Raw genomic sequence first — 18,385 nt, forward strand, 5'->3', positions numbered from 1 at the left:
CAGTGACTAGTCCCGCCGCAACGCCTCCTATATCACGCCAGCGTACTGTCGTCCATGTTGCCATTCCAACACCGCCTGCTACTCTAAATCTAGCCGACCTCGACATGCCACGAGCGGCTAAGCGCAGACGCTCAAATGAGGGAGAGGCGATCAAAGTGTGTCACCAGCCGACACAACCTCCCAAGCCTCTAGCAGCACATCGTGCTATTCAACCACCCGTAGCACCCTCGCCTTTAGCGGAGCTGGCTCCTCCTCAGATCCCGCCGACACCGCCTCCAAGTGTTGACTACCAAGCAGTCTTGTTGTCGCTCGCCGATGAGTACATGAGTGGCGCTTATTCCATGAGCAGCATGCTTGTCGCAGGCGACTACCCGGAGAATGAGCTCGCGCAGTATCATCAACTTGTCAGCACTGCCATGGGCTGTCTTGAATCTGTACTGCAGAATTACCGGCAGCAAGACCCTCGGAAGGAAGCACGCATCCGTTTGCGCCTTGCAACATTACTCTTCGACGAGACAGAGAACGCGGCGCAAGTCGAGGAAGTGCTCAGCAAGGGCATCGCACTTTGTGAACGAAGCAGGTTGGTCGACCTCAAGTATGCGATGCACCACCTTTTGGTGCGACAGGCGGCGAAGACGAGCCCAAAAGCGGCCGTGAAAACGATCGAGATACTCATCGCCGAGGTCGAAACACTCGGGCTTACTCATTGGATTTACGTCTTTCGTTTCCTGCGCGTGACTCTCGGCCTGCAGAGAAGTGATATCCCGGACATTGCTAATCTTATCAAACACCTTGAGTCAGTCGTATCAAAGGCGAAGTCACGAGGTGATGTTACTGTGCAGATCGTTGCTACCGCACTGGAGATCATGTTGCACCTGCGCTCCGACTCGTCCGAGAAGTTCGAGCACGTGCAAAGAGCATTCGCTACCGCCAGGATGCACCAGCTCAGTCCGGAAATGCAGGCGCTGCCACAAGTCAGAGCATTGCTTGACTGCTTAGACCTAGCATGCGCTTTGATGCAGTTCAGTCCTGATCAGATCGCGGAAAAGCTGCAAGCCATGCATAACAATATGGACGAGGCCGCGCGCGACAAGGGGTGGACTAAGGACGGCAGCTTCGTCGTACCGCTTGGCGTCGCTGCTAGTGGAGGCCTAGAGCTGGAGACTGCCGGCATACTGACCAGCTCTTCGGATGGCAAGGCTTCTCTCGCATTTCAGTGGCTGCCGCGAGGTGCGGTCTACACGCTCGGCTACCTCCTGAGCGGTATTGCTACCTCGGCGAAGCATCCAGGCGACTCGAAAGCCGAAAGCTATCTCAATGAAGCCTTGAAGCTCGTAACGGTAAAGGCCGAGAATCAATCGCAGCCGCTCTCCGCGGTGGCGGACGCGACCAGCTGGGAGAAGGCGACAAATGCTGCAACACGCTTGCAGCTCGTATTTGCCCACTGCAACCGTTTCGACTGGATAGCGGCATCGAAAGCTCTGGAGGAGCTCGACGAGATGTCCGCGCAGTCCGAGGTCGCCTTCGATGACCTTACTGCCGTAACTGCCACATACCTCAACGCCGTTTGTAAGCAAGGTCTTGGAGACATTCCTGGTGCATCAGAACTTTACGCATTACCGCAGCTCAAGTTCAAGAGCAACAGCAAAGCGCCTAGTGCTCTGAAAGACATACAGGCCACCGCAACGCTCAGTCGCATACTTATACTTCGCCATGAAGGAGACGTACAGCAAGCTGACCAGCTCTTGGGCAGCGTAGAGTCGTACTGCCTAACGCACGGCAACAAGTCACTCGTAGCAGCATACTATATCGTCAAGTCGCTGAACCAAGCGCCGAACAATGCCATTATCAAGCTCAAGCAGTTCCTGCAATCTGCCGTTCAAGCAGCAAAGACGGCTAGCAACCAACCGCTCATCTGTATAGTCATGAACCTCATGACACAATCCTTCTTCAGCAACATCATCGGCGATCAAGCCGTGAAATCGGCCCGCGTAAGCCGGACCCTCGCGCTGAAGGCGAACAACCGCCTCTGGACCGCCGTCGCGGATCGTATGTACGCTGGAACACTCGAATTGTCAGGCGAAGGGAAGGATGCAGAGAACGCAAGGCGGGATGCCATTGAGAACATGCAAAAGTTACCAGAGCCGCTGAAGGAGCGCTTTCGAGATGATCTTTAAGGGAGCCACGTGATGTGGGGGAAAATGGAGCCTGGCGGCCTGGAAGCGGGGAGCTCCCGTGCCTTCCAGACTGGCTGAGTTGTGTGTATTGGTGGTCTGTGCACTGTTTCACTGTACGATTCACTTCGATATCCCTGTTTGTACGCTAAGTACAAGTGTCTAACGCAGTGTTCCCGAATGTACTCCTTGTGCTTGCGGCCGCGCCGGGTTGCGTTGTGACAAGTGAAATAATATTGAAGATGTCTGGTACTCGCATTCACAAGGCTTGGCTGAACGCTGAAAGACAATGTGCTGGAGACACTCTGCTACAAGATGGCCCTTGAGACCTCTGAAGGATTTCTCTACTGGCGACAACAACGACTACCCTAGCAGGGATCAGCAATCATCGGCAACGACGATAACAATCACAGTAACAACGACAACATCAACAACATGGACGACTGGCGAGCTTTGGCGAACTTGCAGCGTGATCAACTCACGGAGAGAGATGCGGCGATTGACAGCCTTCAGCGACAACTCCGAGAAAGCCAACGAGCAAGCTACGACCTGCGCTTCCAGCTGCTTGAGCAAGATGAAGCTGTCAAGCGCACCACGACTGTATCCACCCACACCGAAGCGAGCGATGAGCTCGCGAAACTGCAGCTCCAGCACGACAAACTTACGGAAGCACACAAACATCTGAACAAGAAGTACACTCAGGTTCAGGCCCAGCTCAACGCGCTCACAAGCTCTGGTCAGGCAGCGCAGGCTGTCCGCCTGCAAGCCCAGTTGCGGGGGAAGGAAGCGAAGGTGCAAGCTCTTACAAAGCTGAACAACCATATCGTCGGACAGCTGCAGACCGAGAAGCTGGCGAAAAATAAAGTGCAACGCACGCATGCTTACAACAAGGGTAAATGTCCCCACGATCAGGATGACAGTGAGACGGATCTCCCAAGGCAGGCGCCCACTAAGAAGACGTTCGCTGCCGTGACCCAAATTCAGTCATCTCATACCGCTTCTCTAGGCCCAGAAGTCCCGCTTGGACGGTTATCACTCGCATGCCCAACCACCAAAGGGAAAGCTACGCCGAAGAGGGCAACCCAAGCAGCGCCCCCGGTATCGAAGGTTGCAGCTTCCGGCAAGACTAAGAGCAAAACTACTCCGAATAAAGCTAAACCTGCACCACCCAAAAAGCGCAAACGCATCTCGGCAGATGACAGCGGTGAAGACGACGGAGACGAAGGGTACACAGACGACGTCGATATGGACGATGTGGATGACGAGAAGATCGATGAACAAGAACTCCGCGACCTGAAACGCATCACTACCAGGCTCCAGCCTACCCAGAGCAAGCGGCGCACCCCTCTCCGCTCAACATTGGCCAAACCTCTCAAGAAGAGCGACATCGGCTTCGACTTCAAGATGGTCACGAGTTACAACGCGGATGGAAGCGCGCAAGGTTTCGAAAGGGCCGATGTCGCAGACAATCTTGGCGAGCTGTGGGAGCGTGTGAACGAAGTCCGTGACGATATCTGGGAGGGAGCGAGGGGTGAGCAGTGGCAGGATATATTCCTCTACGACACAGACAAGTCGGTTCAGTGCGTGACCAAGCGTCTTTGCCGCGGGCAGGATGTCGAAGGCGTCAAACTTAGTGGCGGAAGGACTTTGTGGTATCCGGGCCATGAAGGGAAGTATGCCTGCCGAGACTGCGTGGCGAATGATTGGCCGTGCTTCACGTACTGGAAGGACGAGTTCTGGCTTCTGCCGCTGCGAGAGGAGGATAGGAAGGTAAAGGTTGAGACGGACTTTGAGATTCGATATTGGCTGAATGAAGAGGAGGATGGCAGCGGAGAGGACGCGCCGAGCAGGAAGAGGAAGGTCGCGAAGTCGCCGTAAATGGGAGGTTATAAGATCTGCGCCAGACGAACCCAGGTTGAGTCCTCCAACCGAGAAGGCGAGGTAAGGCATCAGTGGGGCCCAGAATATGCTACAACCCCGGCCTCCTCATCTGGGAGAGTGGCTTCTTATTAGCAGGCAAACACGAAGAGATGACCAGCATACCTTAGCATAGCACCGTTATGCTCTTCTGCAGAGAGCGACAGCGGTGGTGATTGGTCTCCGATTTGGTTGGATGTGGTTATGATACTGCTGTACACATCATTACACCGAATCCCTGATTGCAGTAGTGCTAGCAACATCTCAAAACTCCTCTTCCTGATGAAAGAACAAGCCGAAACTGATGATCGTCCCATATATCAATAGCCCGCCGATAATGCTCATCACCATTGCCTCTATCCGTATCAGATCGCAGTGCGCCAGTACTACCGGTAATGCTACGCGTACCACAACGTCAGCATGATACAGGCACACCCACACTCCCCTATCGCAGTCTCCAGAATAGTAACAGTGATACGTACCAACTCCCATAACAACCAAGAAGCCCGTAAAGAACCTCCCCAACTCCACCACGCCCCCCCCGCCACTCCCACTGTCCATGAAGTCATCGCTCGTGCTCCAGCGGCCGCAGATCCAATTGGGGATGGGCGCGAGAACATAAGTGGCTACGACGAGGAGGGGAAGGAAGTTCTTGTAGAGGGCGGAGGAGAGGATTACTAGCAGGAAGCCTATTGCGAGGATCTGACGGAGTAAGAGGCGGTTAGTGAGATGGAGCTAAGGGACGGGAGAGGCGAGATGGATGGGCTTGAGGGGTGGTACGCACGAAGGATAGGATGATGATGGTGCGGAGACCGGCCATGGCCATGAGTATGAGGTGGGCGCCTGGGCGCTCGCTGAGTGGTGGATGGATGCAGCCGGTGGCGGTGTTGGTCGCTGAAAAGCCGACTGGGTGGAATTTGTAAGCTCGTCACTGACTCGTACGTTTGCGCTTGAAAGGGAGGGTATAAGGCTGTCGTATCCCGGTAGAAGCTGTCGCTCGACTGCCTGCTTGACGTTGGAGATCGCTCGCGTGAGGCTGGCCATCGGCGTCGGCATTACCATCCGCGGAACGCCGCTAGAGCGACGGCGCATCCCGCTGTCGCATGAGCATGAGCTTGGCTTAGGCCAGGCAAGCTCCGCGATGCGCGTCCATCACCAAAAGAGCTTCCCATACCACCAATACACACCATATACCAAGGATTGTGAGGCAAGATGTTCCGCAACAACTACGATAACGACTCCGTCACCTTCTCCCCTCAAGGTCGCATCTTTCAAGTCGAATACGCACAAGAAGCCGTCAAACAGGGCTCCGTAGTCGTGGGAATAGTGAGCAAGACTCATGCCGTCCTTACAGCGCTAAAGGTACGTCTTCACCTTACTCTAGGCTTAGCACATACTAAGGTGAGATGTTGTACAGCGCCAAGCAGAAGAGCTCTCGTCCTACCAAGAAAAGATCCTCCCTATCGATTCCCATTACGGCCTCGCCCTCGCCGGTCTCGCCTCCGACGCCCGTGTCCTCTCCAACTTCATGAAGCAGCAATCCCTCGCCTCGCGCCTGACGTACGACCGTCCCATCCTACTGTCAGACATCACCTCGCGCATTGGCGATCGCGCGCAGACGAACACGCAACAATACGGCAAACGACCTTACGGCGTCGGACTGCTAATCGCCGGCACGGACGCAAAGGGCACTCACCTTTTCGAGTTCCAACCCAGCGGCGTCACGAGCGAGATGGTAGCTGATGCCATCGGAGCGCGGAGTCAAATGGCCCGGACGTATTTGGAGCGGCATTTGGAAAGCTTTGAGCAGTGTGGCCGAGATGAGTTGATCAGACATGCGCTGAGGGCGTTGAAGGATACGTTGGGTCAGGATCGGGAGCTGACGGTGGAAAATGTGAGTTTAGGGGTTGGAGGGGTGGGGGAGGATTTCCGGGTGGTTGAGGGGCAGGAAGTTGCCCCGTTTTTGGAGGGTTTGTCGGAGAATAGGGCGGAGAGTGGTGAAGGTGCTGGTGGCGAGAGTATGGAAGTGGATTCGTGAGGAAGTGGTGCTTGTATTAGTATGTGGTATGCTGCATGGCGCTGGTGTTGCGGCGATGGAGCATTGTATCCCATCAGTGGATGGAAGATGAGGCACTTCACTGTGTGCTATACAATAACTTACCCACCAATGCTAGCATCTGTATATCTCAATCAACTAGGCTTGCATTCTTAATGAAATGTTTCGCTCCATCACTCGCCTGACTCTACTTGACTTGACGTTCTCGTCTTGGCGTTGGTCCGTGCACTGAAGCTCTTTTGCTCCCGACCCTTTCCCGCAGCTCCATCTCCTGTTGCCAGCAACGAGACACCACCTCTCTCTCCTCTCACACACCCACTCCATCTCCTCAACCACCGCAAAGATGCTGAAGAAGTGTGTCCCCCTCAACCCATCACCTCGCCGCCGCCATTGATGCGCGTACTGACGAGATTGACAGCGGCATCGCCCGGAGTCTGCGCGCCTCCGCCTTCGCCAGGCAGGCCTTCCAACCCCGAGTCGCCAGCCCCATCATCGCCCAGCGCTTCGCCAGCACCGACAGCGCCAAGGATGGCAAGGTCTACCAGGTTATTGGTGCCGTCGTCGATGGTATGCCGCTTTGCCGCCGCTCGCGCGTGGTGGGAAGAGAAACAACAGCCGAGCTAACGCATTGGTGATGTGCAATACAGTCAAGTTCGACACCGAGCAGCTCCCATCCATCCTCAACGCTCTTACCGTCGAGAACCAGGGCAACAAGCTCACCCTCGAGGTCGCAGTACGTCACATAGTCACTTTTGGAGGTAAAATAGTGGTATACACCGGCTAATGCTCCATTAGCAACATATGGGTGAGAGCATTGTGCGATGCATTGCCATGGACGGTACCGAGGGTCTCGTTCGTGGTGCCGTCTGCACAGACACCGGCGCTCCCATCTCCATTCCCGTCGGCCCAGCCACCCTCGGCCGCATCATGAACGTCACTGGCGACCCCATTGACGAGCGTGGCGAGATCAAGACGGACAAGCGCGCACCCATCCACGCCGACCCGCCGCTTTTCGTTGAGCAGTCGACCGCTGCTGAGGTGCTTGTCACTGGTATCAAGGTCGTGGATCTGCTCGCGCCGTACGCCCGTGGTGGTAAGATTGGACTTTTCGGAGGTGCAGGTGTCGGCAAGACTGTGTTCATCCAGGAGCTCATCGTAAGAACAACCAGCGGGAAATATGTGTTGTCACGATCATGCTAACCGCTTCACGATAGAACAACATCGCCAAGGCTCACGGTGGTTTCTCCGTCTTCACCGGTGTCGGTGAGCGTACGCGTGAGGGCAATGACTTGTACCACGAAATGCAGGAGACTGGTGTCATCAACCTCGATGGCGATTCCAAGGTCGCCCTGGTGTTCGGTCAGATGAACGAGCCGCCAGGAGCCCGTGCCCGTGTCGCTCTTACTGGGTACGTCCATCTCTCTTCCCTTAATGTCGCTACATCCCAACAGTAATCGAAGTCCATATGCTAACAGCACGCCTATGAATAGCCTAACTGTCGCCGAATATTTCAGAGATGAGGAGGGCCAGGATGGTACGATCCCAACCCCATACTTGGTTCATAAGCAGTGCTAAAAGCTATGACAGTGCTCCTCTTTATCGACAACATCTTCCGATTCACCCAAGCCGGCTCCGAAGTGTCCGCCCTTCTAGGCCGTATCCCATCCGCCGTCGGCTACCAACCTACTCTCGCCGTCGACATGGGTATCATGCAGGAGCGCATTACCACCACGCAAAAGGGCTCCATCACCTCGGTGCAAGCCGTCTACGTGCCCGCCGACGATTTGACTGACCCGGCTCCCGCCACCACCTTCGCCCATTTGGACGCCACCACTGTCTTGTCCCGCGGTATCTCCGAGTTGGGTATCTACCCGGCCGTCGACCCGCTTGACAGCAAGTCCCGTCTCCTCGACCCCCGTATCATCGGTGACGACCACTACCAGACCGCCACCAAGGTGCAGCAGATCTTGCAGGAGTACAAGTCGCTGCAGGACATCATCGCTATCCTGGGTATGGACGAATTGTCAGAGCAGGACAAGCTGACTGTCGAGCGCGCGCGTAAGATTCAGCGGTTCTTGTCCCAGCCTTTCACTGTCGCGCAGGTGTTCACGGGTATCGAGGGCAAGCTTGTTGACCTCAAGGACACCATCCGAAGCTTCAAGGCGATTCTGAACGGTGAGGGTGATGACCTGCCGGAAGGTGCTTTCTACATGGTCGGTGACCTCGAGAGCGCGAGGCAGAAGGGTGAGAAGATTCTGGCGGATTTGGAGAAGTCATAAACAAGTTATGATGACTAGGGAGGAGTGGTGGAGCGAGGATGGCCAAGGAGAAGAGGGGAGAGTGGGAAGATGAGGTGAAGCGACTTCGTCCTCGGCGCTGCATTATTTGTACAGATTAGCGCTGCGGAGGAGGAAAAGCGAGCATGGTGTCTGCATGCTATGCTGGCTTGTACACGTAGTATGGTGGAAGCTGGGAGTTCCCTTTGTGCTGTCCAACCTTCTTCGCTGCCATTCACACTGATCACGACTGTGCCACCAAGTCAGCCCACCACTACTACTTCGATCGGTCGAAACCATCAAAATCACGTGACCGTACTTCTTTGGCTACAGCTGCCTAATCCGGATGGGTGACGTTGTGCTTGCACAGATCAAGCTCCCCCGCTAGCGTAGGCATGGCGGGACCCTTGCGGCGTTGTCGATATGAAGGTTAAGCACGAGTGAGGCAATTCGTTCCAGCTCCCGACGACACAAAACCAACTCCTCTCCCTTCTATCACTCCTTGCTTCCTCTCGACACATTGATTCTCTACCACCAACATGGCGTCCCTTCTCCGCTCCGCAGCCCGGCTGCAGCCCACACTGGCACGAACTGTCGCCCGCCCATTGACTCGTTCGATGGCTTCCGCCACGACACCCAAGCAAGCCACCGCCGCGGCCGCCACCATGCAACAACAACCCCCTCCACCACCGCCGAGCATGATGAGCAACAGCAGCAACGAGCAACCCTTCTTCCCGGACGAGCCTGCCCGTCCCATTGTCCGCACAGCGATCCCCGGCCCAGAAGCGAAGAAGACGATTGCACATCTCGACCGTGTGTTCGATACGAGGAGTTTGAACATGATGGCCAACTATCAGAACTCGTATGGCAACTACATCGCTGATGTGGACGGGAATGTGTTGTTGGATGTGTATGCGCAGATTGCATCAATTCCAGTCGGATACAGCAATCCTAGCTTGATGCTCGCGGCCACAAGCCAGGACATGGTGTCTGCCCTGATCAACCGACCCGCACTCGGCAACTTCCCTCAACACGACTGGGCCGAGATCCTCGAGACGGGCATCCTACGAGTAGCACCAAAAGGTCTAAACCAAGTTTTCACCGCGCAAGCCGGCAGCGACGCCAACGAACTTGCCTACAAAGCCGCCTTTATGTGGAAACGCCGCATGGAGCGCGGCGGCGCCGACGCACCCTTCACTCAGCAAGAAATGGACAGCGCCATGAACAACCAAGCCCCCGGCGCTCCCGACCTCTCCATCATGTCCTTCCGCACGGGCTTCCACGGGCGTCTCTTCGGCTCGCTGTCGACGACCCGCAGCAAGCCCATCCATAAACTCGACATCCCCGCCTTCGACTGGCCGCAAGCCGCCTTCCCGCAGTTAAAGTACCCTCTCGAAGCGCATGCTGAGGAGAATGCAAGAGAGGAGCAGCGCTGCCTGGACGAAGCAGAAAAGCTGATGACCACCTACCACAACCCTGTCGCCGCCATCATCGTCGAACCAATTCAATCCGAAGGTGGCGATAATCACGCCTCCCCCGCCTTCTTCAAAGGCCTCCGTGCTCTGACTCGCAAACACAACATCCTAATGATCGTCGACGAAGTCCAAACCGGCGTCGGCGCAACGGGCAAATTCTGGGCGCACGAGCACTGGAATATGGAGGACCCACCGGACATGGTGACGTTCTCCAAGAAGGCGCAGACCGCTGGTTATTACTTCGGTAACCCGGATTTGAGACCGAACAAGCCGTATAGGCAGTTCAACACGTGGATGGGTGACCCGGCGCGGGCGTTACTCTTCCGCGCTATAATCCAAGAAATCGAACGCTTAGATTTGGTCAAGAATACCGCTGTGACGGGCGACTATCTTTACGCTGGGCTGGAGAACCTCGCCAGCAAGTACCCGGGTGAGGTCGAGAACCTGCGTGGAAAGGGGCAGGGCACGTTCATTGCGTTCGACTCGCCCAGGCGGGACGAAGTGCTCGCCAAGGCCAAGGGCGTCGGTATCAACATTGGTGGATCTGGTGCGCAGGCAGTGAGGTTGAGGCCGATGCTTATCTTCCAGAAGAAGCATGCGGATATCTTTTTGGAGGGAATGGAAAAGGTGTTCGCTTCGTAGGTGTGAGCACGGAGATGGTGCAGACTGAGTGATGAAGGACGAAACGATGTGATGAACTTGTTCTATGCATTTCGGGCGGCGAGGGTGGTCCCTCATAAACGGGAGGAGGCGTAAGGTGTTAGAGCGTTAGAGCCTGCAAGCTGAGCTACGAGCACATCAGCGCTGGCATGCGATGATGCATAGCTAGCCTTTGGTGCAGCACCGAAAGCTTGACTGCGCTATGTTTATCGTGTAGCAACAACGAACTCTTTCAATGCTGATCTATATATTGTTCTTCTCTTCAATATCCTTCGATAGGTCCCACCCACCCTTCTCCCTCCTCCTCACCCTCCCCCTCCATCTCCCCATCGAGTCCCATCCCAGCACCAATATCCATTTTCTCCAGCTCCCGTTCGAAGAAGCCCATCTCCTCTCCGGCACCCTTGTCCTCAACACCCTGCTGCACTCCCATCGCCTCCGGAAACCGCCTCAAATTCCACCAAAACGTCAACCCCCTCAGCCCCTGCTCAAGCGGCAACGCATCCTCAACCGTGCCATCCACATCTCCCAGCCCGCCCATCCCGCCCATCCCGCCGCCTCCGCCACTCAACCAGTCGTCTCGTAACTCGGCGGGAACGGAAAGCCAGACGGCCGTAATGATCTTCATGTTACTTTGTCTCCACTTCCGACCGCAGAAGGGGACTTGGGACTTGAAGAGCTTGAGGGTGTAATACCGAAGCTGCTGTACCGGTATACGGAGTGACTTTTTGAGGTGATTACTGCTTTTGTACGATACCAAGAGTAAGGCGCGGTGAGTCTTGCGACGTGTAAGTTTCTGAAGCGTGCGGAGGTGGTTGATCAGTGTGAAGGTTGCGCGCCAATTGTAGTCTCTGATCGGTATATCCGGTAATGGCGTGGTTGGGTAACCCAGCTCGTCGACTTCCGGCGGATGAGGCAACACGGCGGCGTAGGCTTCGTCCTCACCCGCCACCGCTCCGGTAGGGGACAGCGACTGCCGATCCTCAGCGACTTCTTCCTCCCGACTTCGCTTAATAGGCGGCGGCACAGCATCTTCCTCCTCACTCTCCTCCATCTCCTCAAACGTCGTCAAACTCGTCCCTTCGACTTGACTCCCCACCTTCTCCGGCAGGCCCCGTCGACTGTTAGACCGACAGAACCACCAGAACCCGCATTCCTCTTTATCCAGCCTAAAGTGGCAAGCCCGGCCAATCTCTTGCGTTTGCCAGAGCTTGAGGATGAGGGGGACATAGTTGGAGTCGAGGAGGAGTTGGGTTAAGTATTCGTACATTAGGATGTGGGTGACCTTGAACCACTTCAAGAGTAAGAGAAGGATGGCCGAGAGAGCTTTCGCGGCGACTTCTTGCGTGCGGAGGCGGTCGAGGTCGTCGGCTGTGGTCTCTTCTAGTGGTGCTGAGGTGTGGTTGATGCCATTGCCGTTCTCGACGGGCTTCGCGGAGCCAATGGGTACGTCGTTGAAGTGGATGCCTGCTTGGAGTCCTACCCCGTTCTGGCCATTGCTCTTCGTGACCAGATCAGTAACATTCTGCAGCACGGCTTTGAGAAGTACGATCACCACGCTTTGCAGATGTGGGAGGGAATCACGATAGTATTCTTCCACCTCTTTCAGCTTCTTCTGCTCCCACGTTTCCTTCAACGTCTCCTCGGCGGGTAGTGACGGCTTCTCCACCAGTTGAAAGCCATCCACTTCTTTTGTCTCCGCGCCCTCAGCATCTCTATCGCCCTTCCACCCCCTCTCAGCCCTCATATACTCCATCCTAACCTCCCACAACTGCCTCATGGCCCTCGTAGCCCTCATACGCCCCGCAAACAACTCGGCCGCCTCCTTGATACTCGCCGGTACCACACCTTCTTCTCCACCTCCCTCCCACCGCCTCCCTACAATCTCATCCTGTAATCGGGTACTCCCCTTGCCACCCAACTCGCCATCCACGGGCGGATACAGGAAAGGAAACATCTGGTTGGTTTGGTAGTTCTGCTTCTTCCCAGCCTTGCCTGGTCCGCCAGGAGAAGGAGGAGGTGAAGGGGCTGGCGTGGCGATGTGGACGGGTTGGTGCATGATTGACGGTGCGGTACTGAAGGCTGACGTAGAGGTAGCATCGGCGTGGCTTGGTGGTTGGCGGTGTTTGAGTGGGGGCAGGATGCTGTTGTTCTCCGGCTCGAGCGGGAAGAGGGGTGCTGGAGGTTGGTAGGCCGGGTATTTGGAGCTGATTTCTTGCCGGAAAAGGTGGTAGTCCAGTGGGGAGGCGGTGATGATTGGCTGGCGCCGGGCGTTGTGAGATCGGTCGTCGTTCTCCTCGTGCTTGCCTTTACCATCTTCCTTTTTGAGAGAGGCCCTAAGCATCTCTACATCCGTGAGGCCACCAAAAGTGACAAGGACGGTCTTCCAGGCGAGCAAGAGCATCTTCGTAAGTGGAATGGGCGCAACATCGTCCCACCGTAACCTCGCCACGATCTGGGTGAAGTAATTGACCAGCTTTGGCTCAAGCGCGAGAATGTCCTGCTTCAACGCCTTCCCACTCGGCCCATGCGCCGTCCGTGCAACTTCAACAAAGAGATACATCAACGTCAGACAGCACCAAAGCTGCATACTCTCCTCCCCACGCTTCGGTGGCGCTTCATTCCTCGTCGGAACCTCGATCGGTGATGCGGCAAAGCTGTCCTCGCACTGCGCTTGCAAAGCCTCATACACCACCTTCAACCCTCCACATGCATGAAGAGCGTCGACCATGCGTACAATCCACTGGATCTGCAACCCACTCCTTCCGTACTCGCCCAACCTACTCCCACCTTTCCCGTCATCTCTCGGAAACAGATCGGCCAATCCACGACCTGCCGATGCGCGTCCGGCGGTCTCTTCCCATACTCCCAGCGCCACATAAACCAATATCATGAGACTATTCGCACTCTTTCCACCACTGCTTCGCAGACTCTCCACTTGCCTCTCCATAAACTCCCGTCTAGCATCCTCGGTAACGTCCGTCCAGTCCGTCCCCTCTCCATGTCGACTGGTCCTCCATTCCTGATTAAACGCCGCCTTGCACTTTCTCAACCTCAACTCCTCTTCTTCGCTATAAGTGAACCATTCCTCAACCTCCACCGGAAACGACTGCGCGTCTTTGTACTGAAAGTCATAAACGGTCGAGTAGTCTAAAAGCTGTTCTCTCGGCGTCGGCTGTTGGGCGTTTGGGAAGGTGCTGCGAATCCGTTTCAGTTGGTCGAGGGTCAGACTATCGGGCTGCTCTGAGGGGTACTCGTTCGGTTCCGAGGGTTGTGTTGGCGGTGCTGGAGGAGGGTTCGAGGGCGGTGGGGCGGAGGATTCCCGCTTGAGGGGTGGACGGCTGGAGGAGGTGTTTGTCGTTGTTAGAGGAGAGGTGAGAACAGGGTGGTTGATCGGCGACGGTCGGCCACTGTCTACAAGGCCTTCGGCTTCGGCTGTGTCGATCCCTGGCTTGGTATAGTCGCTATCATCCTGGTCGATCGGCCTAATCGTCGGACTTGACTCGCCAGCGAGTGGGAGTGCTGGGTTCTCCACTTCGTCCGCCATGCCTTAACATGTACACCTCCTTTCTACTGCCCTGTTTGTACGACACGTACTCTCGTTCCCCGGGACATCTTGGATATGAGGTACGAAGTCGAGGTGAGTACTAACTTGCTAGCTATACTGGTAGCTTTCATGAGATGTGAAATGCGCGCGAAATAACGGCCGCAAACAACCCGTGTCGGCCGCACATACCGCAGACTTTTAGGTTAAAGTCCATGAAGCAATTCAATATATACACCATATACAGTGACGCTTGTACTGGATATATTGATGCTTCATGGTATCAGAGGGCTCACAATATTGTTGTCCGACACCGCACCCGACTGGCTTGCCACCAGCCTCGTAGCCTGCCATAGAAGCGGAATTTGAGTCAGTCCACATCTTACATTGACAAAAACAGGGCGTTGACATAGTCTTGACACCATGTCTTCCCTCACGCGCTCACCCTCCTCCTGGTACCCCGGCTCCTGCAACATCACCTTCACACACTCCCCGCACCCTCTCGTACTTCCCAGCAAAACCGGTCCAAAGCGTACCCTCCCGGAACTATGCCAAGACATCACGCCTCCCTGCAACCTGAACCCCTTCCTCTTCAACGGCCACCTGCAAACAGCATGGACGGCCGTGAAAGAAGACGGCCCACCAATCCACTACAAACGCCGCGTCTTCGCCTCCGAGGATCTGGGCTTCAAAGGCCACTTCGCGGTTGACTTCGTAGTGTCTCCACCCGAACCAACCGCAAAGCCTGCTGCGGACGGCGGACCCGAAGACACTGGCTTACGGGAGGATCCCGTGGGTGTAGGCCACACCTCGCTCCCGCCCCGAACGACATACTTCGGGGACAAGGAATTTGATGCTCTAGGTTCCAATGATACTAAGCCAATGCTTATTACCTTGCACGGACTATCCGGAGGCTCCCATGAAGTCTACTTACGGCACGTCCTAGCTCCACTCGTCGCCGCACAGCATTCCGACTCCAAAGCGATCGAGACAGGCTTAAGCGGTGGCGAATGGGAATGCATTGTCGTGAACAGTCGCGGCTGCGCCGGCAGTAAGATAACTACCAGCATCCTGTACAACGCTCGCGCAACGTGGGATCTACGGCAGACGGTGAAGTGGTGCCGTAAGAGATGGCCGAACAGGCCGCTTTTTGGGATTGGGTACTCGCTTGGTGCGAATATACTTACAAATGTACGTAGAAGTACAAAAGCATACAACCGCCCACTTGCACTCCAGCTGAGCTTCCCTTTTCTTCGTAGTACGTTGGCGAAGAAGGCGCCTCCTGCCTCCTAAGCGCCGCAGTAGTCGTCTCCAACCCCTGGAAACTCGAAGTCTCCTCCCTCGCTCTGCAGCGCACATGGATCGGGATGGAGATCTACAGCGCGACGATGGGGAAGCACATGCGTACCCTCTTCCAAACGCACCGTGACCAGATTCTCGAGAACAAAGCGTTGAGCGAAGAACGCATACTGAAGATGAAGTACCTGCATGAGTTCGATCGAGAAGTGCAGTGCGCCACCTGGGGCTACCCAACGGAAGGTGCGTACTACCGGGATGCGAGTAGCGCGGACTCCGTACTGGCCATCCGGCTCCCTTTCTTCGCGCTGCATGCGCGAGACGATCCGATTGCGGCAGACGAAGGGGTGCCGTATGAGGAGGTGAAGCAGAATCCGTACGTCGTTTTATGCGCGACGAGTGGTGGCGGGCATTTGAGTTGGTTTGAGCTGGGTGGTGGGAGATGGCATGCCAAGCCTGTAAGTGCGGCGTCAGCTGTGGTGTCGCACCGGTTGTGCGGGCTTGTACTGACGGTGATGATAGGTTGTCGCCTTTTTGAACGCGATGGCGCGGGAGGTCGATTTTGGCAGGCTCGAGCCAGCAAGCGTGGAGCCTAAAGGTCCCCTTGGCGGGCACAAGACGCCGTTCGTCTTCGAGCCCATGCGGAGGATGGCGCATCTTCCTGGGAGCGCGCAGTAAATTGCATGCTCGTCCAACCGCTACCCGTTGCCAATAGAAGAGATAGACAGATGTAGACGGTGCAGCCATGGTGAACCAGTCTTCATCCAAAACTGACCCTCTTCTTTGGCTTCTTCGACTTTTCCACATCTACCACTTCTTCAGCCCTCGCATCGCCATTAGTCTGCCCTCGCCTCTTGCGCTTGCTGTCCTTAATATCCTGCTTCCGCTCTTCCAACCCCGCTTTCTTTCCCTCCACCCTCTTCTCCGCTTCCACCCTCTTAGCCTCCCGGATCTCCTCCAACTGCCTCGCGCGCATCATCCTACTCTCGATGTTGCCCTCCTTCTCCGCCATAACCATAGCCATGATCGCATTCATCTGGTCCTTGTCGTCGACGAAGTGTTTGCCCTTCTTCGCCTTTGCTGCTTTCTGAACGCCTGTTGGTCGGATGCCGTTGAGTTGAGGTACCTTCAGCTCTTTCTCGGTATAGCGGAGGTGCGGTGGCTTCTTCTTGGTGAGTGTTGTGGTTGGCTTCGCCTTTTGCTGCGTTGGCTTTGCGGCGGTCTTGATAGAGCCTGGTTTCCGTGCCTTAGATGACAAGCCAGGTTTTGATGATTTCGTTGGTCGTTTATTCTGGTCTGTGGAGAACCGCGTCTGAGCTTTTGCCGCCATGTTGGCGCATCGATTGGACTTTGCGTACGGTATCACAAGAGACCAGGCCGAAATTGTTGGAGGCGAAAGTTCGCGGCATCCGCGGCCGATGGCGAGTCTGTGCGGCCGTTAACCCCGCATGGGTATATCGCTCGAGTTAAGTCGCGTGCTAAACGACCATCGATTAGAAAGAGACAAACCGTAGAGCACGATGGACCTTCCATTCCCACCAGTGACGAAGGCGCACATAGTGAACTGTGCAGTCCACAAATGGCATCCAAAGTGAGTATTGCCATCTGCGCGTACCTATCCTGAGCCAAATCACCCGCTTGATCTTGGTGGCGGCTCACTGTGAATGTGATCAGAGGTGGTTAACATGCTTTCAGATACAAGAACGTAACCCCCAAGACTCGAATCATACCACTAAGTCGTCCGTTCGTCGAATACCTCCGAGCGGACGGCATAGTGCTTCCCGAAGACGATGCGGCCATTCAACAAACGGAGTGTGACAGCGATAGTGGCTTCTACTCGTCAGACAATGTGGATACCGACGATGAGCCAACTGACACAAGGGATGTAGCTGCAGAGTGGCGAGAAACCCACGATCGCATCAAAGCGACTATCGCTGAGCTCGGCGGCGTTGTACTACCGAAGCTCAACTGGTCTGCACCCAAGGACGCAACCTGGATGAACGCCACAAACAGTATGGAGTGCAGATCTCCTGACGACATTTATCTGCTCCTCAAAAGCTCAGACTTCGTCACCCACGACCTTGAACATGCCTTCGATGGGTGCGTCAACACGCCAGAATGCTCGTTGAACCAGGCAGATATCTCTTACCATCTCGTGCTCCGGAAGCACTTCCAGCTGAACCCAGCTTTTGAGTTTCGCTGTTTCGTACGCAATCGCCGGCTCATATGTCTCTGCCAACGAGATCTCAACCATCACCCGCTCTTGTTCAAGATCCGGGACAAGCTGTGCAGCACTATCAGGCTGTTCTTCGAAACACGACTACGCGATACATTCGAAGACGATGACTTCGTCTTTGATTGCTATGTGCCTGCGCCGCATGATAAGGTGTGGTTGATCGACATCAATCCGTGGGACGCAAGGACCGACCCGATACTTTTCGGTTGGCTTGAGATTCTGACAATGGACGAGCCGGGTTCTCGCCCACGCGAAGATCAAAGCCCGACAACAAGCGACCAAGCAGGAACGAGATCTGCGGACGACACCTCAGCGGGAGACAGCTCGGATGCAGAAAGCGACGTGGACGAGGAGATCTGGTCGCCTGAGCTGCGCCTAATCAACCCCGGCGATCCCGAGACATCGCTCGCAACGCCTCAATACAGCGCGCATAAGCTACCGCGAGACGTTGTGGAAGCAAGTCAGAATGGAGAGAGTCTGCTCGAGTTCGCGAAGGATTGGCAGAATATCTTAGCGAGACGGCAGCAGACGGACGCTGAGCACGGCGATAGTGAAAGTGAATGATGTCGGTGTTCACTGGAGTTGGAGCAGCTTGCGCGACTGGTTCGCCCGCTCATATGTGCCAGACCCACTGCCTACCTCCCACATCAGCGACTCATTCAGCTGCGAGCTGTCCGGAGAATCTCAACCGAGCCCTACAAAGACGGTGATTTGGGCTGTGACGAGGAAAGAGACATAGGAGGCTTGCCGA

The 18,385-nt window shown here is 55.7% G+C and overlaps 10 protein-coding genes across 10 annotated transcripts; 7 read left to right on the forward strand and 3 right to left on the reverse strand.

Annotated features, from left to right (window-relative positions):
• Positions 1-263: 263 nt before the first annotated feature.
• BAUCODRAFT_47807 (uncharacterized protein) lies at positions 264-2,153 on the forward strand (the record flags this gene model as incomplete). The annotated part of the gene is made up of 1 exon (XM_007678021.1): positions 264-2,153. A coding segment is annotated over one exon (1,890 nt), but the record flags the coding sequence as incomplete, so codon positions are not given.
• Positions 2,154-2,609: 456 nt separating this feature from the next.
• Positions 2,610-4,052, forward strand: BAUCODRAFT_147811 (uncharacterized protein; the record flags this gene model as incomplete). The annotated part of the gene is made up of 1 exon (XM_007678175.1): positions 2,610-4,052. The coding sequence occupies one exon, from the start codon at positions 2,610-2,612 to the stop codon at positions 4,050-4,052; it is 1,443 nt and encodes a 480-aa protein (XP_007676365.1).
• A 151-nt stretch (positions 4,053-4,203) lies between these two features.
• Positions 4,204-5,101, reverse strand: BAUCODRAFT_465102 (uncharacterized protein). Its single transcript, XM_007678176.1, has 3 exons — positions 4,876-5,101; positions 4,574-4,793; positions 4,204-4,489 (listed from the first exon to the last, which is right to left on the reverse strand). Exons 1-3 carry the CDS (start codon positions 4,915-4,917, stop codon positions 4,356-4,358), a joined length of 396 nt encoding a protein of 131 aa, XP_007676366.1. The 5' UTR covers positions 4,918-5,101; the 3' UTR covers positions 4,204-4,355.
• A 4-nt stretch (positions 5,102-5,105) lies between these two features.
• Positions 5,106-6,134, forward strand: BAUCODRAFT_33507 (uncharacterized protein). Its single transcript, XM_007677829.1, has 2 exons — positions 5,106-5,453; positions 5,509-6,134. Exons 1-2 carry the CDS (start codon positions 5,304-5,306, stop codon positions 6,127-6,129), a joined length of 771 nt encoding a protein of 256 aa, XP_007676019.1. The 5' UTR covers positions 5,106-5,303; the 3' UTR covers positions 6,130-6,134.
• A 322-nt stretch (positions 6,135-6,456) lies between these two features.
• Positions 6,457-8,614, forward strand: BAUCODRAFT_33509 (uncharacterized protein). Its single transcript, XM_007677830.1, has 7 exons — positions 6,457-6,501; positions 6,566-6,714; positions 6,795-6,880; positions 6,943-7,302; positions 7,362-7,555; positions 7,638-7,681; positions 7,735-8,614. Exons 1-7 carry the CDS (start codon positions 6,491-6,493, stop codon positions 8,424-8,426), a joined length of 1,536 nt encoding a protein of 511 aa, XP_007676020.1. The 5' UTR covers positions 6,457-6,490; the 3' UTR covers positions 8,427-8,614.
• A 457-nt stretch (positions 8,615-9,071) lies between these two features.
• Positions 9,072-10,867, forward strand: BAUCODRAFT_33510 (uncharacterized protein). The gene has a single exon (XM_007677831.1). The coding sequence runs from the start codon at positions 9,089-9,091 to the stop codon at positions 10,538-10,540; it is 1,452 nt and encodes a 483-aa protein (XP_007676021.1). The 5' UTR covers positions 9,072-9,088; the 3' UTR covers positions 10,541-10,867.
• On the reverse strand, positions 10,845-14,003 carry BAUCODRAFT_60272 (uncharacterized protein; the record flags this gene model as incomplete). The annotated part of the gene is made up of 1 exon (XM_007678049.1): positions 10,845-14,003. A coding segment is annotated over one exon (3,159 nt), but the record flags the coding sequence as incomplete, so codon positions are not given.
• A 312-nt stretch (positions 14,004-14,315) lies between these two features.
• On the forward strand, positions 14,316-16,076 carry BAUCODRAFT_465314 (uncharacterized protein). The gene is made up of 2 exons (XM_007678177.1): positions 14,316-15,293; positions 15,362-16,076. Exons 1-2 carry the CDS (start codon positions 14,526-14,528, stop codon positions 15,992-15,994), a joined length of 1,401 nt encoding a protein of 466 aa, XP_007676367.1. The 5' UTR covers positions 14,316-14,525; the 3' UTR covers positions 15,995-16,076.
• BAUCODRAFT_465315 (uncharacterized protein) lies at positions 16,077-16,888 on the reverse strand. The gene has a single exon (XM_007678178.1). The coding sequence runs from the start codon at positions 16,726-16,728 to the stop codon at positions 16,159-16,161; it is 570 nt and encodes a 189-aa protein (XP_007676368.1). The 5' UTR covers positions 16,729-16,888; the 3' UTR covers positions 16,077-16,158.
• Positions 16,889-16,918: 30 nt separating this feature from the next.
• Positions 16,919-18,198, forward strand: BAUCODRAFT_24004 (uncharacterized protein; the record flags this gene model as incomplete). Its single annotated transcript, XM_007677788.1, has 2 exons — positions 16,919-16,989; positions 17,094-18,198. The coding sequence occupies 2 exons, from the start codon at positions 16,919-16,921 to the stop codon at positions 18,196-18,198; spliced, it is 1,176 nt and encodes a 391-aa protein (XP_007675978.1).
• Positions 18,199-18,385: the final 187 nt, after the last annotated feature.

This window comes from Baudoinia panamericana (assembly GCF_000338955.1).
Source record: "Baudoinia panamericana UAMH 10762 unplaced genomic scaffold BAUCOscaffold_6, whole genome shotgun sequence".
NCBI lineage: Eukaryota > Fungi > Ascomycota > Dothideomycetes > Mycosphaerellales > Teratosphaeriaceae > Baudoinia > Baudoinia panamericana.

Excerpts from the sequence above, each read along its gene's own strand:
- BAUCODRAFT_465102 (XM_007678176.1), bottom strand. The coding sequence starts at position 4,917 with ATGGCCATGGCCGGTCTCCGCACCATCATCATCCTATCCTTC. Across the intron at positions 4,794-4,875 it reads CCATCATCATCCTATCCTTC|ATCCTCGCAATAGGCTTCCT; the intron begins GTGCGTACCACC and ends TTACTCCGTCAG. Across the intron at positions 4,490-4,573 it reads CTTGGTTGTTATGGGAGTTG|CATTACCGGTAGTACTGGCG; the intron begins GTACGTATCACT and ends TGGTACGCGTAG.
- BAUCODRAFT_33507 (XM_007677829.1), top strand. The coding sequence starts at position 5,304 with ATGTTCCGCAACAACTACGATAACGACTCCGTCACCTTCTCCCCTCAA. Across the intron at positions 5,454-5,508 it reads CCGTCCTTACAGCGCTAAAG|CGCCAAGCAGAAGAGCTCTC; the intron begins GTACGTCTTCAC and ends GATGTTGTACAG.
- BAUCODRAFT_33509 (XM_007677830.1), top strand. Across the intron at positions 7,303-7,361 it reads TGTTCATCCAGGAGCTCATC|AACAACATCGCCAAGGCTCA; the intron begins GTAAGAACAACC and ends GCTTCACGATAG. Across the intron at positions 7,556-7,637 it reads GCCCGTGTCGCTCTTACTGG|CCTAACTGTCGCCGAATATT; the intron begins GTACGTCCATCT and ends GCCTATGAATAG.
- BAUCODRAFT_33510 (XM_007677831.1), top strand. The coding sequence starts at position 9,089 with ATGCAACAACAACCCCCTCCACCACCGCCGAGCATGATGAGCAACAGC.
- BAUCODRAFT_465314 (XM_007678177.1), top strand. The coding sequence starts at position 14,526 with ATGTCTTCCCTCACGCGCTCACCCTCCTCCTGGTACCCCGGCTCCTGC. Across the intron at positions 15,294-15,361 it reads GTGCGAATATACTTACAAAT|TACGTTGGCGAAGAAGGCGC; the intron begins GTACGTAGAAGT and ends TTTTCTTCGTAG.
- BAUCODRAFT_465315 (XM_007678178.1), bottom strand. The coding sequence starts at position 16,728 with ATGGCGGCAAAAGCTCAGACGCGGTTCTCCACAGACCAGAATAAACGA.